The sequence below is a fragment of the Colossoma macropomum genome, unplaced genomic scaffold (assembly GCF_904425465.1).
Source record: "Colossoma macropomum unplaced genomic scaffold, Colossoma_macropomum, whole genome shotgun sequence".
In the NCBI taxonomy this organism is placed as follows: domain Eukaryota; kingdom Metazoa; phylum Chordata; class Actinopteri; order Characiformes; family Serrasalmidae; genus Colossoma; species Colossoma macropomum.
This window is the reverse complement of record NW_023494788.1, coordinates 19,784,195-19,805,628: the sequence shown is the minus strand read 5'-3', so window position 1 is coordinate 19,805,628 and position 21,434 is coordinate 19,784,195. Positions and strand designations below refer to the sequence as shown.

General features: G+C 38.0%; 1 protein-coding gene across 1 annotated transcript in view; it reads right to left on the bottom strand.

Annotated features, from left to right (window-relative positions):
- The window catches only part of rxfp1 (relaxin family peptide receptor 1), a 138,923-nt gene that overhangs the window by 42,813 nt on the left and 74,676 nt on the right, over positions 1-21,434 (bottom strand). Inside the window, exons 3-4 of the mRNA XM_036568772.1 lie at positions 15,966-16,049; positions 6,176-6,281 (exon numbers count right to left, since the gene is read on the bottom strand). Of these exons, the coding sequence (XP_036424665.1) occupies positions 6,176-6,281; positions 15,966-16,049 (190 nt within the window). The remainder of the gene's footprint in view (positions 1-6,175; positions 6,282-15,965; positions 16,050-21,434) is intronic.

Below are 21,434 nucleotides of genomic sequence, written 5' to 3'. Positions count from 1 at the left end.
AGGTGGTCATAATGTTATGCCTGATTGGTGTATTTGTCCCTGTGGCGCTTCATGGTAGTTTTGTTTCATTGCAGTCGCTCACTGAACTCTGTAAATGCAACAGTGCATTTGATCCACTCTCAGCATCCTCTAATGGTTTGTCACAGATTGCAGAGACAGAACAGCCTGAATGGTTGAATCCAAAATATGCATAAAATCAAAGCAATAGATCATAAAGCAACACAGGTCAAACTTCTTCTGCTACTTTCCTCCTTTGTTTTCCTGCTCCTCTTTCTTATTCTATTGCTCCTTATTCTTTGCCTTCTTTTTCCTCCACCTAGTTACTCTTCTTCTTGCTTATCCCCATTCTCCTCTTCCTCCTCCTCCTCCTCTTCTATCTTCTTCTTCTTATTCCTTTCTCTCTTTCTCCTTATTTTCCTCTTCTTTTTCCTCTTCTGCCTAGTTCTTCTTCTTTTCTTTTCTTTTCCGTCCTCCTTCTTCTCCTTCTTATGCTTCCCTTCCTTCTCATTCTCCTCCTCCTTCTACTTCTTACTCTTCTGCTCGCCCTCCTCCATCTTCTTCACCTTGTCTCCTTCCTGCCTTTTCTTCTCCCTCTTCTTGTTCTCCTTCTTCTTCTTCTTCTTCTTCTTCTTCTTCTTCTTCTTCTTCTCATTTCTCTCCTCCTCTTATTCCTCTCCTTCCTTTTCCAATTTCTCCTTCTCCTGCATCTTCTGTTCTTTCTTTTCTCCTCCCACCCCTCCTTTTTATTCTTCTACTCCCCTTTCTCCTTCTCATCCTTTTAATCTTCTACTCCTACTCATACTCTTCTTATTCTTCTGCTCCCCCTCCTTCTTTTTCATCATTTCCTCTTCCTTCCTGCTTCTACCTTTTCTTCTTTTTCTTCTTTTTCTCTCCTCTCCTCCTCTTTGTCCTCCTCTTCTTCCTACTTGTATTCTTCTTTTTCTTCTCCTCCCTCCTTCTTATTCATGTACTCTCCCTCCTCCCCTCCTCCTTCTTAATCTTCTACTCCTTCTCCTCTTACTACTACTTCTTATTCATCTGCTCCCCTTCTCCTTCTTCTTGTCCTTCTCCTGCTCCTTCTTCTTGTCCTTCTTCTTTTTCTTCATATTCTTCTCCTTCTCATTTTTTTCTCCTGCTCCTTATGCTTCTTCTTATTCTATTCTCCTTATGTATATCCTACTCCTCTAGTTCTCCTCTTTCCCTCCATCTTCTTCTCCTCCTCTATTTTTCTTCTGCTCTTTATGCTTCTTCTTCTTCTCTCCTTGTTATCTTCACCCTCCCTCTCTACTTTTCCTTCTTCCCTCCATCTTCTTCTTCTTCTTCTTCTTCTTCTTCTTCTTCTTCTTTCTTCTCCTCCTTCTTGTTCTTGCTGTTGTTCTTCTTCTTCTTTCCTCAAAACAACAACCGCTACTTCTCCTGCAGCTTTAAACTAACCACAATTTGTCACAACTTCTTACCATAGTTGAGGTTATTTCTTGCACTTCCATTCTAGTTTTTATTGTATCAAGTGTCACATGGGTGGGTGCAGTAGGCCTTCATTAAGTATCTCTTTTTTTCATGCAACAGAAAGGATACAATAAAAATTCATAATTCATTGACAGGCTAGCAAAAGTCTTTGTTGTAAAATGGCCTGGGTCGCCTCTTCAGTTCTGCAGTCCACGCTCTACTTGCTGACATGCTATCCAAACTTATTACACTTAATAACAGACTGTTGTTTTACAGCAAATTGTGTGTGATTCAGATTTCTTCAGAGGCTTGAGAGAGAGAGCATGCAGACAGTGTTTCCATTAAAAACGAGAGAGTGACTATGCATTCCATCTACCTTGTCCAAACTCTCCAAACTCTCCATGACTAGCTCCATGCCCGGCTACAGCATACTAATGAAAGAAGCGAAAATAAAACCGGGCCGTGATAGAAGACACGGGGCCTTGATTAAGAAACCAGCCCTATGTAAATATCCATTTCAGTGGTATACATTAATGCAAGCCATAGTCAGGAGGCTTTTACAGAGGATGGCACTCAAATGAGTGGGAGAAGCACGGCTGTTTTGTGTGGAGAATAGTATTATCATAATAACGTATAATGCCATTATTTAATTCTCCGGTGAGTTCTGAGAATTTTATGCCTGAAAAAAAAAAGCAAAGAACACTGGGAATTGAAAGCCAACCAGAGCAGCAAGTAAACAAGGTCTCATTTTCAGATGCAAAACACTTGCTCGGAAAACAGCTTTGTTGACACTTTCATTTCAAATTAAACGAAAAATGGAGTTATTAAGTGGGAGAGGCGTGAAATACCTCGTCAAGAATTCTTGTGATCTAAATGGCAGACGTCTTTCAGACTTTGATGTGTGGTATGTTAAATTCAGATGCAAACAAATGCCGGTGCCAGCTCTATATTTGTTTATTAGGTGCACCTACTTTACCAGAAACACCTGCCATATTGGTGTACAAGACCATCTGTTGCCACACAATTTATCAACCCCCATCATTACCAAAGGACCACTATAGGTGGTATTTAGGTGCTCTTAGCACAGAAGCAACACCAGCACTGTAATGGCATGGTACAAGTACAGTGGTGTGAAAAAGTGTTTGCCCCCTTCCTGATTTCTTATTCTTTTGCATGTTTGTCACACTTAAATGTTTCAGATCACCAAACAAATTTAAATAGTCGACAAAGATAACACAAGTAAACACAAAATGCAGTTTATAAATGAAGGTCTTTATTATTAAGGGAAAAAGAAATCCAAACCTACAGGGCCCTGTGTGAAAAAGTGATTACCCCCCTGTGGTTTATCACATCTTTGGAAAGCTGAGTTCAATTTCCTTAGCCACACCCAGGCCTGATTACTGCCACACCTGTTCTCAATCAAGAAATCACTTAAATAGGACCTGCCTGACAAAGTGAAGTAGACCAAAAGATCCTCAAAAGCGAGACATCATGCAGCGATCCAAAGAAATTCAGGAACAAATGAGAAACAAAGTAATTGAGATCTATCAGTCTGGAAAAGGTTATAAAGCCATTTCTAAAGCTTTGGGGACTCCAGCGAACCACAGTGAGAGCCATTATCCACAAATGGCAAAAACATGGAACAGTGGTGAACCTTCCCAGGAGTGGCCAGCCGATCAAAATTACCCCAAGAGCGCAGCGACGACTCATCCAAGAGGTCACAAAAGACCCCACAACAACATCCAAAGAACTGCAGGCCTCACTTGCCTCAGTTAAGGTCAGGGTTCATGACTCCACCATAAGAAAGAGACTGGGCAAAAAGCTGAAGCGCACTTGAGTTCTGCAGCAGGACAATGATCCAAAACACACCAGCAAGTCCACCTCTGAATGGCTTAAGAAAAACAAAATTAAGACTTTGGAGTGGCCTAATCAAAGTCCTGACCTGAATTCGATTGAGATGCTGTGGCATGACCTTAAAAAGGCGGTTCATGCTCAGAAACCCTCCAATGTGGCTGAATTACAACAATTCTACAAAGATGAGTGGCCAAAATTCCTCCACAGTGCTGTAAAAGACTCATTGCCAGTTATCGCAAATGCTTGATTGCAGTTGTTGCTGCTAAGGGTGGCCCAACCTGTTTTTAGGTTAAGGGGGCAATCACTTTTTCACACAGGGCCCTGTAGGTTTGGATTTCTTTTTCCCTTAATAATAATAATAAAGACCTTCATTTATAAACTGCATTTTGTGTTTACTTGTGTTATCTTTGTCTACTATTTAAATTTGTTTGGTGATCTGAAACATTTAAATGTGACAAACATGCAATAGAATAAGAAATCAGGAAGGGGCAAACACTTTTTCACACCACCGTATATCAGGTGCCACAGCAGTGGTTTGTTTTTGAACACTTCAGTACCATTGCTGGGTCAGGATTTGTCCACCAACCAAAATATCCAACCTCCAATGGCCATAAAATGAAGAGCACATATTTTGCATGGAAAAAATACTCAGAAGTCATCACTTTCATATTGGTTTCATTGCAGTGCTGAGAATAAAACAGTGCCCAAATAATATCTGGTCAGTAGTCAGTGGTTTATTCCTTTTACCTGATGAATGAGGTAGAGAGGGAGTGATACATTGAGCAACAGATGGGCTACACTATATAACTGCAAACCTAAGAAAAAGCTCTCTGCATTATGAACAGAGCCATAAATCTGTCACAACATCAGGTTTGGCTTTTTCAGTGTTTGCTGGATTAACCTGAATGTCGTTTTGTTCCAGTCAGACAGCTCATCTTGTTTGCTGGCTTGTATTCTGTTTGCTTCTGGCTCATTCCAGTTTGTTTAGTTGTTCTGTCACAGCTGCCGACCAAAAAGCTCACTTATGGGCAGCGACAGATTCAGACTTTTGTCACTAGTGTAATTATTGCGAACAAATTTAATGCCTTCAAGGCCACTCCACCCACTAGCACCTAACATTACTGCTAACCTAAATGTCTAAATTAATGTTATTTGGATCACAATAACTATCCATCATATTGAGCTATCTGACAAGGCACTGAGCAAATAAGAAGGTTACACCGATTCCTGAGAACCCTCACTGTGCAATATACATATTTTGATAAAATATGGATTTAGGTATATTACTTGAATGGAATCATTTTGATCTTTAAAAACTTTTAGAGCTATAAATATTATATATACACTGATCAGGCATAACATTATGACCACCTCCTTATTTCTACAATCCAGTTGACAATGAATCGGCTTTGGTTGTGTGGGCACCTTTAACACACTGTAAGCCTGGATAAGTTGAAATTACTTAAAGAATTTGAGGAAACCAGTTGCCTTAAAAAAATTAAGTAATATGTAATGAAAACGTGAGTCAGAATAACTATCATTTTTGTGTTAGGCTAACATAAACACATGTTTGTGCAACTCGTAAATTAAATTGTCTTGAAACTGCAATTTAACTGTATGTTTCATTAGACAACTAACAACTTTTTAAATAATTCTAATTAAGTGATATTGACCACCAAACACCAAAGGATTAACCTTTCCTGTGAACATGGTCACTGACCAACACAAACGTCCACTCATCAGCAAAGAGAACGATAACCTTCACTCTTAGGCTACAACACAATGTCAGGCAGCTGAGTAAAGCGTATATATATAAAAAAACACATACTCCTGAGGAAAGGCACCCTGGGTAGAATGAAAGCACACTGACAGTGAGTAAAACAAATAGAAATAAACCCTCAGTATACAAATATATGGAGCCAGGAGCCAATGGGAAAGAAATATATGTTTGATCTAACAAGATCGTGTTAACAAAACAAACATGTAACTGTATTTCACAGCTTACTTAGCTTCACTCAGTTTCACACATTCGTTTAGCAACTTTAATGAGAAAGATACGATTAAAACGAACAGAAATGTCATCATTTTTTGAATGCAGTGTTTCAAAGTTGCCATAGCAACAGACTAAACTAAATACCAATAAGTTAATTTAACTCAAAAATTCCATTTGAGTGTACACAATCATCAAAAACGTTCCCTAAACTTAAAATTGTTTTGTGAGTTTTGTGTACAACAGACTTCATTTATTTGAGTTAAAACTAAATGCGAGATTACAGTGCTGGAGCAGAAAGGACGGATGAGCAGCAGCAGGAACGAAGGACACACTAGCTAAAAATCTTTCAGATTGAAGGGTCAAGCTTAGAAGCTATCTGGGATTTTGGTTTCTGTTTTGTTTATGTGTTTTGTGTTAGGAAAATAAAGATAATGGCTGAAATGCTCACTCCTGTCTCAAGCATCCCTTCTCTTCCTGGAGTATCACAGGCTGTGCTATCGTACTAAAAAGGAGAAGGTTTGACCAAACTAAGTTGACTTAACTTTCAAGTTGACCTGACTTTTAATTTTTGCACTGTACTGGCTTTGCATCAGTGTTGTACTGGAGAGAGTGTTCTGCAGCAGTGTGGTTCTGACAGTGCTGACATTAATTCACTCAAAGTGTGTATCAAACCCCTACAGATTCAGTTTACCGTGTTCACAGCAAGACAAATGTCTCCTGGTAAACATCCATTAAGCAGCTGGGGACGCCTTGATCTCTCATGCAGTGATCTGAACGTGTGTTCCGACACCCAAGCAGTGAGTGTGTCCTAGACTGACGACTTGTACACACTTCAAGCAAACCTCCGTCCTCCTGCCACATGCAGGCTGCGGTGGAACTCACATCATGGTGACATTAATGGAGACCGTGGGGACGTCTTTAAAGTGAGCACCGTCACAGTCCAGCTCCAAATCCCTGCACTGACACTCAGCTGGAACGAAGCCAAGCACTGGAGAACAGACAGAGACAGAAAGTTCATGTTATATACAGAGGAAGTTTTCACCCTTGGCAGTTGCACTTTTTGCTGCCGATAACAAAAATGTGGTATAACTTTTGATAATTTTTCAATTGTAGCTTATTGAAACAAACTGATCCTAAACTTTCATTCCAAACATCTGTGCTTGTAAGTAGAAGACGTGGTATGTTTTTGTGGTGTGCACTTGAAAAGTTATTCTGGTGTCTGCAATCCTGTTTGGTGGAAACATACTTTTGATTTTTGCCATATTTTATCATTTCTGAAACACATGAAACATATGAAGAAAGTCAGAAGTGCAGACTCCAATACAGTATGCAGGTCAAAAGTAAACGCAAATCATTATGTAACAAACTATGTAATAACTATGCAATTACATTTATGTTTGACGTACACCGATCAGGCATAACATTATGACCACCTCCTTGTTACTACGCTCAATGTCATCAGCTCCACTTACTATATAGGAGCACTTTGTAGTTCTACAGTTACAGACTGTAGTCCATCGGTTTCTCTGCATACTTTGTTAGCCCCCGTTTACTCTGTTCTTCAGTGGTCAAGACCCCCATGGACCCTCACAGAGCAGGTACTATTTGGGTGGTGCATCATTCTCAGCACTGCAGTAACACTGACATGACACAGCAGTGCTGCTGGAGGTTTTAAACACTGTGTCCACTCACTGTCCACTCTATTAGACACTCCTACCTTCTCAGTCCACCTTTTTGATGTAAAGTCAAAGACGATAGCTCATCTGCTGCTGCACAGTTTGCGTTGGTCATCCTCTAGTCCTTCATCAGTGCCCACAGAAAGCTGCTGGCTGGATGTGTTTGGTTGGTGGACTATTCTCAGTCCAGCAGTGACACTAAGGTGTTTAAAAACTCCAGCAGCACTGCTGTGTCTGATCCACTCAGACCAGCACAACACACACCAACACACCACTGTTACTGCAGTGCTGAGAATGATCCACCACCCAAATAGTACCTGCTCTGTGAGGGTCCATGGGGGTCCTGACCACTGAAGAACAGGGTAAAAGAGGGCTAACAAAGTATGCAGAGAAACAGATGGACTACAGTCTGTAATTGTAGAACTACAAAGTGCACCTATATAGTAAGTGGAGCTGGTAAAATGGACAATGAGCATAGAAACAAGGAGGTGGTAAGAAAGTTATGCCTGATTGTTTTATACTCTGTATTGGACTTCTGACTTTTCCCATGTGTTTCAAAAAACATCAAGTAATAATACAGTTATGCAAAAATGCAAAGTACATTTTCTGTCATGTGGAAAGAAAATACACTTTACGTTTTTCCACATTTTTATTATTTCTTGATGTTTAATGAAACACATGGCAAAAAGTCAGGCGTGTAGACGCCAATACAGAATGTAAGTTAAGCATAATTGCATAATTACATTGTAATAGTATCGCTAAAAGACAGTAACAAACTTATTAAAGTCCAAAAAAATATCCACTGCTTCTCTTAATATGGGAAAACTGTGACTTTGTGCCAGATGCTTTCCACTTTGGAGAAGTGAAATGAAAAGGGAGTTTAACCAACCCAATTCAGGACCTGAAACTCAAAGTCAGTTTGCACTGCTTTTGGAGCTGCAGCTGAGATGAAGTACAAAAGAAACAGGCCTTCAAGTGCAAGTAAGTTCTCCTTTGCACCTCACAGAATAAAATTCCATTTGGTGGGACACAGCTGTCCTGTCATCTTGGTCATCACCATCCCTAACCATGTTCACCACTAGCTTTAGTTAGCCAGAGCAGAACATGTTCTATGGCGAGCAAAGCTGTTATCATACCTGCTAAGCGGCTCCTCTCTCCTGGTTAGCAGCACTGTTTAATATTTAGCAATCGTTCGATAGATGATTTGACATTTGTTGAATGATGTCTTCAAAATTGTGCACTGTGTTCACTTATTTGGTGACCATATATGCAACTTTTTTGAATTTTTAATGTTAATGTGCAAAACAAAACAGGAAAAAAGTGTCATAAATGCTTTTACGTCAGTTTTAATGTCACTTATAATACAGACAACAAGCATCTGAAATCGGTGTAAAAGCATTAGCAGCAAATTAGTTTCTAATTGATATCTGTCCAGGACCTCGTATTTTAAGAATATCATAAAGATCCATTCGTTCTTCACCCTAAATGAGAGTTGAATCAAAAACTAATAAACTATTCATAGACTATTTTAAACCAGTCATGTCATATTACTTGTGCATGCAAACGCCCTCATATAATTCAACAGAACATGTATTAAAGAACTTATTTTGGTACATAACTATGTAGTTATATGATAACTATGTAATTGCCTATTAACACTGTAATAGTTTGGCTAAATGACCAGAAACAGTATAACTCTAGACTTTCAAAGCTAATGGAAGGATGAAAGGTTTAAAGGTGGTGCTGATAGAAAAGGAGGAAAAATCAGAGCCAAACTAAATCTCAAAAAACTAAGCATGATAGCAGCTCGAAAGCTTGACTCTAAATGAGAGTTGAATCAAAAACTAATAAGCTATTTATGACCTATTTTACATGGTGTATATAGTTATTGGTAATAGTACATAAGTATATAATTATATAATAACTGTGTTATAGCATAAGTACATTGTAATAATATGGCTAAATGACAGTAACATACCTATTCATGTTCCACCTTGAATGAGAGTTGAATCAAAAGCTAATAAGCTATTCATAAACTATTTAACATGATGTATCTATTTAATGGTAATGGTACAAAACTATGCAATTAGAGTACAACTTTGTAACAACATAATTACATTGTAATAGTATGTCTAAATGAGACTAACAAACCTATTCATGTCCCACCCGAAATGAGATTTGAATCAAAAGCTAATAAGCTATTCATAAACTATTTTACATGTTGTATATGTTTAATGGTAATGGTATGTATGTATATAATTACATAATAACTATGTAATAGCATAAGTGCATTTTAATAGTATGGCTAAATAACAGTAACAAACCTATTCATATGCCACCCTGAATGAGAGTTGAATCAAAAACTAATAAGCCATTTATGTTTTATTCCACATGGTGTACATAGTTAATGGTAATTGTACATAACTATACAATTACATAATATGTATATAATGGCATAATTACATTGTAATATTTGTGACTCAAAGACAGTAACAAACTTATGTCCCACCCTGAATGAAAGTTAAATCAAAAACTAATGAGCTATTCATAAGTTATTTTACATGGTGTATATATTTAATGGTAATGGTACATAACTATGTAGTTAGAGTACAACTTTGTAACAACATAATTACATTGTAATAGTATGTCCTAAACTATTTTATGTGCTGCATATAGTTAATGGTACATGGTGTATATATTTAATGGTAATTGTACATAACTATGTAATTACATAATAGGTATGTAATAACATAATTACATTGTAATAGTATGGCTAAATGACAGTAACAAACATATTCATGTCCCATCCTGAATGAGAGTTGAATCAAAAACTAATAAGCTATTCATAAACTATTTTAAACCAATCATGCCATATTGCGTATGCAAGCTTACTCACAGAATGTATTAGAAAATGTAAAGAATTGACATTTCAAATAAATCATCATCTGGAACATTTAGTAACCCTACAAACTTGAAAGAATGTAAAAACAAGTGATTTTCTAATTATTCTTTCAGAACAAAAAATGCACAAAACTAAAAATAAATAAGGCTAAAAACGAAGTGGAAAAGAAAAAACCTGAAGTAAACTGATTACTGATTTGAGAGTGTGAAAAGCCCAGTAATGAGCGAACGTTAGCAGTTACAGCTCTAAGACTGCTGTGAAGGACTCTTATATTGCTTTACTGTTTGCTTTTCCACTCTGTGAGTACATTTAGATTGCCATCCACAAAATAAATACTTCCCACATCACACAGTGAAGTGGGTGGAACACAAAGCACCCCATTTTTGCACCACCTAATGCTTCAGTTCCTGTAATTGAAATAAGTGAAGCATATTTTCCTCGCACTGAAGTGACCCAAGACCAATGGAGTAAAAAATAAGTTTGAAATATGAACTGTAAGAACACACAGGGACACAAGGCCAGAACAAAACCTCACAAACAACTTTGGGCAAAAGAAATCCAGCTTGCAAAGGAAAAGAGAAAGTGAAAAAGAGGTTAAAACCCCTGTAGTCCTTGAGTAAACGGCCACTGTCATCACTTTTCTCAATTGCGAAACTGGGTTTGGGAAAACTAATGCAGCATTTATTAACTTTAAGAGGTTTAGACCAGAGGTTCCCAACCACGGATTGTTTAGTACCTGGCTGCTTTCAGCTGATGGCTTGCATATGTTGAGAAGTCCAAAACTTTAAAACATTTTTTTGAACATGCCACCAAAGACAAGAACAAAAACAAGAGCAGGGGTGTTAAGCAGGGGCTAAGCCCACTTCATTGTAGCATTGTTTTGAAGCTGAATTAAACATCTGTTGACATTATGATAATAACATGAAGAAAATGAAGAAAATAAACAAGACTGAAAACAATTATCGTAACAGAAAATGTATAACTTTAAAACAAGCTATTCAATCTAGGTAATTTTATGTGTGTCTTGATAAATATTTTGAAAATCTGCTACCTGACCCAAGCCTGATGGGCCCACAAAATTTGGGGTTTTGGTCAATGTGAGGGCCAATTTTGCATGCACAACATAGGGCTCGGCTTGGGCTTGTCTGCTGAGTGATCCAACCAAACCCACCAAGTCTGAATGCACCCTTAGCAATTATAATGAATGATAATAGATTTTTTTTTTTAACAGAAAATTCATCACTCACACATTTTTTTCTCTTGCATGCTTTTTCTTACAAGCACTCCCACTGCATGTGTGCACTCTATCTCTCTCTCTCTTATTCTCTCTCTCTCTCATATAATGTTACAGTCTACACTGTTAGAAACAAAGGTTCTGTGCAGGTACATGTTTTGTTCATAAAGGTACAAACAATGTAAATGTTCCCTCAAATGTACAACAGTGGTTTTAAGGTCCAAATGTGAAATAAGTTTTTCCCCCAGATGAAAAGTACATTTTTGTAACTTTTGATAACCTAATGTTTTAAAACAGAACAATAAAATAAAAAGCCTGGAGACGAGACGGGGTGTGTGGAGTCAGGCATAACATTAAGCTCATTGTCCATTTTATCAGCTCCACTTACTATTTAGGTGCACTTTGTAATTCTACAGTTACAGACTGTAGTCCATCTGTTTCTCTGCATACTTTGTTAGCCCACTTTTACCCTGTTCTTCAGTGGTCAGGACCCCCATGGACCCTCACAGAGCAGGTACTATTTGGGTGGTGGATCATTCTCAGCACTGCAGTAACACTGACGTGGTGGTGGTGATCGCTGATTGGTGTAATACTGAGATGTACCCTTAAAGGTACCACCCCAGTGACACAAGGGGTACTGCCCCAGTGACAGTTTCATGCCTTTATTTCTGAGAGTGTATAGCTGCATTTGGAAAAGCTCTGGTGTTTGAGGAGTGTGTGAATGTGCCTGTGAATTAGATATGGGTGAGAAGAAGGATGTGCAATAAGCTGAGGTGAAACATGTGACATGTTAATATTGTAAGACTTGGGGCTAGTTAAAAATATTCGGGGCTACAGCCCTGGCAGTTTATCACCACTGGGGATGCTAATGTGCCAAATCCATTGTGTGTGGTATGTGGGGAGAAAGTAGCAAATGAGGCCATATAGCTGGCCAATCTCTCTGCCATTCGGTTACAAAACATCCTCTACAGTAGCAAAACATATTCATATGCATTGTGGCAATTCTGCTTGCCAACACCCCTCCTCCCCAAACCAGTCTGTCAAATCTTTCAGGTTCAGTCCACATTGGGAACTTCTTAAGAACCCCTGGTATAAAGTAATCATTGTAATTGTTCATGTTCTGATCAAATGTAATTACACTTTTACATGTTTAATTACATAGCAATGACATATTTAATTACATTTCATGAACATATATACATACTAACAGTTTGGAGTTAATGCATAACTAACTTTTGATCAAAATTCACAATGCATATCTCCTTGGCACTTACAAATGCAAATGTGATTTAATTGAAAGTTTAGAATGTAGTTCAAAGTGCTAAAAGTGAGAAACAGTAACTGATTCCAAAGCTTAAAAGCCTGAACTGTATCCTTGTTTATTTGCAACTTTAAAACACATTCATCGTGATGGAGATAAAATATTGGGGGTCACGAAGCCATGAGAGGTTTTATCTCCTTCATTTCCAGCTCAACGTCCACATTTAACTGACACATATTAAAGGTCATAGACAACTCAAAGAAGAGTTTTGTTACTTTTGTGCTATATACATAAACTTTGACTTGACTTGCCTTTAAAGCAGAGCTAAAAGCAGAGCACTCATGCTGAGCTGTCGGACTACATGATAGCTTGAAATCAACTGAGTGTGACCATTTACCCCATTCATTACTGGAGATACATCATTCCCCAAAAGTTTTGGAGAGAATCAGCTAATTTTGCCTTGAACTTTCAGACAGTGAGTCATTGTGGTATTAACTATATACACAAGAATAATGTGTCAGCTATTTTTTTTAATAAGTACCGGCTAAGTCATTTCCTAAAATATCTGCTCTTCATTTTCTCCAGAAATTATAAAAAGACAGTTTCCCAATTTCCACACAAGCTGGTCTCCTCCTTATTGCATGAAAATGCAAACAGTATATGAGAATCAAATTACATGGTTCCTGCTTCTGCATTTCTCTGAGCTTTTAAGTGTTTCTCAGTCCTATACTAAGAAAATAAAGGTGCCATTGCATAAAAGAAGCACCTTTGGTTCTCTAAAGAACCTTTCAGATGGTGCTTCTTTACGCCAGTGTTTTCCAACCCAGTCTCTATTTGTGGCATTTTTAGCTTACAGCTTACAGTGATTAAGTTCAGTCAGTTTTAAGTCCCTGTAGTTATTGTATAATAAGCCTTAGTATGCAATAATCCTGGGATTTTAAGGGGTTAAGACACTTTTCCCTATACTTAGTAAAAGAACAGAAACCCTGTTGATAATGCCTACTGGCCTCTATTATACAGTTGCATTCACAACCTTGGTCACCTCTGGCCAAATGACATGTTTTATTGATATTTAAAGTAAAAAAAAAAAGAAGTAAACATAACCTTTGCAGAAAATGACTTACTTAAATGTACATGGTTCCTACACATATTAGCACTCCTGACAAACATGAGCAAAACAGGCAGTAAAAAAACATTCTTTAATAGTCAAGTCAAGTCAAATTTATTTGTATAGCGCTTTTTACAACTGATGTTGTCACAAAGCAGCTTCACAGAAATCCATTAAGGACAAAGTTTTAACATGAAATGTAAATCCTCCAGGTGAGCAAGCCAGGGGCGACAGTGACAAGGAAAAACTCCCTCAGAGCTGAGGAAGAAACCTTGGGAGAAACCAAGGCTCACAAGGGGGGACCCATCCTCCTCTGGTCAAACTACCTACAAAATTATTATGCTACTAATATTAATATTAGTAGTAGTAGTAATAGTTAGGAGATACTCTTCCTTTTGATCTTTCATCTTTTATTTACAACTCCGTTTCCAAAAACTGTCGGGATGCTGTGCAACATGTAAATGAAAACAAAATGCAATGATGTGCACATCATTTAAACCCTATATTTATTTGAAAATGGCACAGAGACAACATATCAAATGTTAAAACTGAGAAAGTTTACTGTTTTTTGAAAAATGCATGCCTATTTTTTAATTTGATGGCAGCAACACACTCCAAAAAAGTTGGGACAGGAGGCAACAAAAGACTGGTAAAGTTGTGTAATGCTAGAAAAAAAAAACCTGGAGGTTAGTTGGCAACAGGTCAGTAACATCACTGGCTAGAAAAAAGAGCACCTCAGAGAGACTGAGTCTTTCAGAAGTAAAGATGGGGAGGGATTTACCACTCTGTGAAATACTGCATGATCAAATAGTGCAACAATTCAAGAATAACGTTTCTCAACATAAAATAGCTTGGGGATTTCATCATCTACAGTGCATAATATCATTAAAAGATTAAGACAATATGGAGAAATCTCTGCATGCAAGGGACAAGACCAAAAACCAGTATAGACAAACCAAGATCTTTGGGCCCTCAGGCAGCACTGCATTAAAAACAGACATGATTCTGTAGTGGAAATCATTGCACGGGCTCAGAAACACTTCTGAAAACCATTGTCTGTGAAAACAGTTTGTCACTGCATCCACAAATGCAAGTTAAAACTTTACTAAACAAAGAAGAAATGATATATATATATATACATATATATATATATATATATATATATATATATATATATATATAGTAAAAAAAAGAAGTAAACATAACCTTTGCAGAAATGCTGCCACCTTCTCTGGGCTGGAGTTCATTTGAGATGGACTGAGGCGAAGTGGAAAAGAGTCTTGTGGTCCGACAAATCAAATTTTGAAATTCCTTTTGGAAATCATGGACACTGTGTCCTCCAGGCTAAAGACCACTCAGCTTGTTATCACTGCACAGTTCAAAAGACAGTATTCATGATGTTATAGGGGTGCATCAGTGCACATTAATGCTGAATGATATATGCATGTTTTGACAACATATGCTGACATCCAGATGACGTCTTTTTCAGGGAAGGCCTTGCTTATTTCAGCAAGACAATGTAAAACCATATTCTGCATGTATTACAACAGCATTGCTCCGTATTAAAAGAGTCTGGGTGCTAAACTGGCCTGCCTACAGTCCAGATCTGTCACCACTGAAAACATTTGGTGCATTATGAAATGAAAAATATGACAAAGGAGACCCCGAACTATTGAGCAGCTGAAATCCTATATCTAACAAAAATGGGAAACATTTCACTTTCAGAACTACAGCAGTGTCTCCTCAGTTCCCAAACGCTTACAGAGTGTTGTTAAAAGAAGAGGTGATGAAACACAGTGGTAAACATGCACCCGTCCCAACTTTTTTTGGAACGTGTTGTTGGCATCAAATTCAAAATGGGCATAGATTTTTCAAAAAACAATAAAATCTCTCAGTTTCAACATTTGATATGTTGTCTTTGTAATATTTTCCTTTAAAATATGGTTTTCATGACTTTCTCATTGCATTCTATTTTTATTTCTGCACAGTGTCCCAACTTTAATGGAAATGGGGTTGTGTGTGTGTGTGTATATATACACACACAGAGAGAACTCTGGACACACCTGATTGAATATTTGTTTCACATACTCAAAGTTTGTGAGTCAAACAAAGTTTGATTTAAAGACCATGTTTAAATACATAAGTGGAGCCTGTTTAAACATCCAAGATGGTTTCTCATAAAGCGGCTACATAGAATGATCAAGAGTGTGTAAAACTGTTAGAAGACAAATGGGGCCTACACTTCTTTTATAATGTGTATATTTCAGCATATTGTTTCATTTTGATATTTTCACTTTAAAAAAAACAATAGAAATAAGGAAAACCCTGAGCAGGTCTGTTCAAACTTTTGACTGCACTGAATGTAAGCTACATGTCAGTGAATTACACCTCAGCTCTGCTTCTGTGTGTATATCGCTCATGTATGATGAAATTTCTCTTGCACTTTTGTTTTCTACTGTAGTATATGAGAATTTTTAGGGAGCGTACTCACAACATGCATTTGATTTGGTTCCGAGGTCGTTACTGGGGACTCCGAAATATTTGTCAAACAAATGAGGCCAGCCGTTGTTGTCTCCTAGAGGAATAAAAAACAGAGTGCAATGGTGAGTTCAAAACAACACAGTCCACACAGCCATGCAATGAATCCTCCTTCTGCAATAGCACGTAGTGTTTCTGTAGACGTAACAGAAAGATTTTTCCACTTCCAGATGGGAGGACCCATATTTGAAATGTATGCAGCTGAAACCCAATTTGGGTGTCATTTCGTGAAGTCTGGGTGATAAATGAATTTTGTGTTGCATTAATATTTCAGAGAAACACGAACTAACACATGCCAGACCTTTCCTTTCTTCCTTTCTTTCAAAAGCGCTGCTTCTGAATCGAAGGCCTCTGTCTGTCAGAAGTCGCATGTGGCCTGCGACTTTAACACAAAGAGGAAATGAGCCAATCAGCATGCAAATCGGGGTGAGCAGATCCTTTCCCTTGATATCCTTGACATGCTAAACAAATGAATCTGTCAAATGTCCAGCCTCTCCAGACGTAGCCCATCAATCACTTCTGAAAGCAAAAGGTGCTTAAAATGGTCAAAGAATCTTCACGGAAAGCTCCACAAAGTTCTTAGCCATTAAAGACTCCACAGCTTTTCCAGCCATTGTAGGCAAAGGTCTCGTCACATCAGCAGAGTCCAGATCTTTTTGACAAGAATTCTTAGACTCTTGTCACAATTGCTTTGCTTTAAATGCAACGAAAGTCTGACTTTAGTTGGGCTCTCAATGCTGAACACGTCCAGTGGTGTGACTCGACTTAGCAGGCTGAATAATAAATCAAGTGTCTTAATGTGCTAGATTTTCTCCTGGGGTACCTCAAGTGCTTAGTAAAGTGAAAGTTTGACCTGCTTGTTTTCACACAGTAGGTTCCTCCAACAAATTGGAAAATTTTGAGTGATTACAGAGTGAGACTCCCCCATTGAAAGGAACCATGCAAGCTTGCAAAATTGAGATCTTGGCAAATATGTAAATGGGTCATTCTACGTCCATTTTTGTGTCCCTAGCGTTTACAGATATATTACATTTAAAAAACATGTTAGAGTTATAATTTATTTATATTTTAAAATAAAACAATGTTATTTTATCAATTACACCTTCTTGAGCCTCAATTTAGCAATATTGGTTTTTAAATTAATTATCTAGAATTCCAGGCACCTCAGAAGTGCTTGTGCCCACAGTCATGTGTAAAGGGTGAGGCCATATTTTCTAAAAAAAAACAAATTTTTCTGCAATTTTAAATACAATAATCTATACATGACTATGGAATGTATAAATCAAATGACATAAAGAAAACAAATGCCAAATAAATATTTAAAATATCTAAAATTTATAATGAAAGTTGTTGTCCCCAGGAGTCACTGGTGTTACCGTGTAACAAAAAAATTCTTATTTTGAAATAAAAATCACACTGATGACATCACTTGACTTCTTTTACCTGTTTTCTGAGGATCTATGAAGGACAGCACATGGTGAGTCCACTGTGTCTTTCAGATATCAGAAAGTTTCTCATTTAGCTCATGATTTCATATGAAGCTTTTAGTTGAAGTCAGTGGTGTGGCCTAGTTTATTTTTACACATTTGTAAAAAAAAAAATACAAATGGATTAAATTACATATTTTAGCAGATATTCCATGATTGACAACATGTGGTTTGATGCTCTGTAGCAACCATTATGTAAAATTGATTTTTCATTAAAAATGTAACTTGTGTTATTGTCACTGGTGTTACCTTTCTTATGTGTAACACCAATGAGGATTGGTATCACCAGTGACACCTACAGAGAGATAGAAAAGTAGACGTTTCCGTAGAATGACCCAAATATCCCATCCCATGGAAAAGTTGTATGAACTAAAACTCTTAACGTAGTTAGAGCTCAGTGACTAATAGCTTTTCGTTTCTCAAACCAAGGCAAAATGATTGGTGAATAGGGTGAAACGTCAAATGGGCACAACAGAGTGTGTCACAACAGCTTTGGGCATTAAAGTGTTCCTAATGACAGCCGTCATCTTGCTAAGATCTGATGTAAGTTGACCTCTTAATTCTGAACATGTCCAGTGGTGCGACTAAATTAACTTGCTGAATGATCGTTCAAGTGCTTTAATCAGCTGGAGTCTCTTAGCCTAAGTGACCAGTTAACAAAGACATTTAACCTGCTTTTTCACACACAAAAGGTTTCAACTCCTACCGGGAATACGCCAAAGAAACAATTCCTTCAACATCAATTTAAAACCTAAATGGAAAATTCTGACGTCAAAAATGACTGCTCTATTGAAGGGCACCATGAAAGCCTATGAAACATCAGAGGCGTTGACAGAGATTGAAATATAGAAACCTTTCATTAGCTTCAATAGCTCAGTCGCAGTAATCACTTTTGGTTTCTCAAACTAAGGCAAAGTGATTATAGAATGAATTGAAACATCTAAAAGACATATTTGATGTATCACAACAGCTTTAGGCATCAAAATGTCCTTAATGATTGTTATTATACTGCAAAATTCAGGCTTAATGGTGAACTTGTCCAGCAGTGTGACTTGACTCACTCTGTTAAATAAAATTCTGAGTGTGTCCATGTGTTATAATCTCTCAGCCCAAGTGGCCAGCAAAGAGGAAGAATGGCTTGCTTGCTGCCAGACAGCAGGTTTCAGCTCTTACCAGGAAAAGATGAAATAATAAATAATCAAATTAAACCCAACTATGTACTGACTAAAAAAATGCTGAGTGATTAAAAGTGACCCTCCATTGAAGGGCATGATGCAAGCTTTGAGACCTCAACAAAGACTGAAATATACCGGCACATGGAAAAGCTGGATGAGCTAAGGAAATTTTCATTGATTTTTCATGTTTGGAAAAAGTAGTTTAATTACCTCAGCGACATTAATCACTTTTGTTTTCTCAAACTAAGGCAAAGTGAGTGGTGGCTAGAGAATAGTGAAAGTTCTAATGAACACACCTCTTTCATAATGGCTTTAGGCAATAAACTGCTTCTAATGACAGTAATTATACTGCGAAAATCTGACCTAAGATGGCCTCTTAATGCTAAAAGGCCAGGGGTGTGACTCAATTAACCAACTCAATAATATCCAAATGTGTTGATTTGTTGGAATATCTTAGCCTAACTGTTTAGCAAAACAGATGTTTGACCTGCTTATTCCCACACATCAGGTTTCCTCACCTACCAGGCTGAGGCCAATGAAACAATACCTTCAACATGAAATTAAACTCGACTGAGGAAAAGATGAGTGACGTAAAGATAATGAAGGGCAGCATACGTGCCTTAGAAATCCAGCACAGTGACTCAACTTGGCCTGCTAATCCAAGTGTCACAGTATGTTGGGTTCTCTCTTAGAGTACTGAAAGTGATCAGTAAAGAGGACAAACAACCTGCTTCTTCCCACAGAAGGTCCTGGCAGCCTGAGAGACAACTCCTTCAACTGAATGGAAAAAGGTAAATGATTCAAAGAGACTGGTAGGTAGGATACACTACCATGGACAAAAGTATTGGGACACACCTCTTAATGATTGAGTTCAGGTGTTTCATTCAGTCCCATTGCCACAGGTGTATAAAATCAAGCATCTAGCCATGCAGTCTGTCTTTACCAAGATTTATGAAAGAAATGGTCATTCTAAAGAGCTGACTGAATTCAGTTGTGATATGGTAATAAGGTGCCACTATTGCAGTGAGTCAAGTTTGCAAGTTTCCTCTCTCCTAGATATTCCACAGTCAAATGTGAGTCGTATTATTAAAAAGTTAAAGGTGTTTAGGAATGACGGCAACTCGTAAAAGTTACAGAGTGGGTCGCCAAGTGCTGGGGCGCACAGTGCGTAAAAGTCACCAACGCTCTGCTGACTCAGTAACTGTAGTTCCAAACCTCCTCTGGCTTTAACACCAGCATAAAAACTGTTCACCAGGAGCTTTATTGTATGGGTTTCCATGGCCGAGCAGCTGCATGCAAGCCTTACATCATCAAGCACAATGTCAAACATTGGATAGAGTTTCTAAATCAGTCTGGTGGACGAGTCTGGGTTTGGCGAATGCCAGGAGAACGTTACCCGGCTTATGGCATTGTGCCAAGTGTAAAGTTTGGTGGAGGGAGGATAATGCTATGGGGTTGTTTTTCAGGGGTTCGTTTAGGCCCCTTAGATCCAGCAGACCAAAACATTTTGGACAATTGTATGCTTCCAACTTTGTGGGAACAGTTTGGGGAAGAACCTTTTCTGTTCCAGCAGGACTGAGCCCTAGTGCACAAGGCAAGCTCCATAAAGGCATGGCTGAGTGAGTTAAAGAACTTGTGGAAGCACTTAACTGGCCTACATGTCAACCTCATCAAACACCTTTAGGATGAAGATTGTGAGCCAGGCCCTCTCGTCCAGCATCAGTGTCTGACCTCACAAATGCTCTTCTGGGTAAATGGACAAAAATTCCCACAGACACTCTCCAAAATCTTGTAGAAAGCTCCCCAGATAAGTGGAAGCAATTATAGCTGCAAAGGTCATAAACACTCCTGTAGGTGTAATTTGTAGTATTGTCCCAATACTTTTGTCCATATAGTGTACCAAGACATGGAAAAGCTGGATGCAGTAAGAAACCTTTCTTTGACTTCTATCTAAAAATGTTTAATGAGCTCAGAAACTGTGATTGCTTTTAGCTTCTCAAACTAAGTAAAAGTGATAGGTTAATGGAGAATTGTGAATGGTCTAAAGGACACATCTGACTGTGTCACAATGCTTCAGGCCTTAAAGTAACTAAAGTCCCTAATGACAGTCATTATGCTGCGAAGTCTGCATAAGACAGGTTCTTAATGCTGATCACGTCCAGTGGTGTGATTGAACTAACCCTGCTGAATAATAATCCAAGTGTCTCAACGTGTTGGATTTTCACAGTGGTCAGTAAAGAGGATGTTTGACCTGCTTGCTCCCACTCAGCGGATTCTAGAGGCAACAACTTCTCCAGCAATAAATTAAACCCCACTGAGCACCGAATGAAAAATAGTCAGTGATTTTAGGGGTTGAACCATTGATGGGCATCACGCTGGTTTAGAAAACTTGAGAGAAATTGGCAGATAAAAAGCTTGATGAACAGAGAAACTATTCCTTGACCATTTATTGAGAAGAAACTAGTTGCATTTTTTAATTAACATTTTTGATGACTTGTGAATTGGATGGTTTAGAGAAATGGCTGAAGGACACACATTAATGTGTCATAAGGGCTGTTAAAATGTGCCTTATAACAATTATCATGCTGTGAAAGTCTGGCTGAAGTTGGGCTGTTAATGGTGAACATGTCCAGTGGTGCGACTCAACTTAACCTGCACAATGAATAAAGTATCTGTGTTGTAGTGTGTTGGATTCTCTCTTAAGACTTTTAGCGGTCAGTAAATAAGAGGCTTGATCCGATTTCTCCCACACAGCAGGTT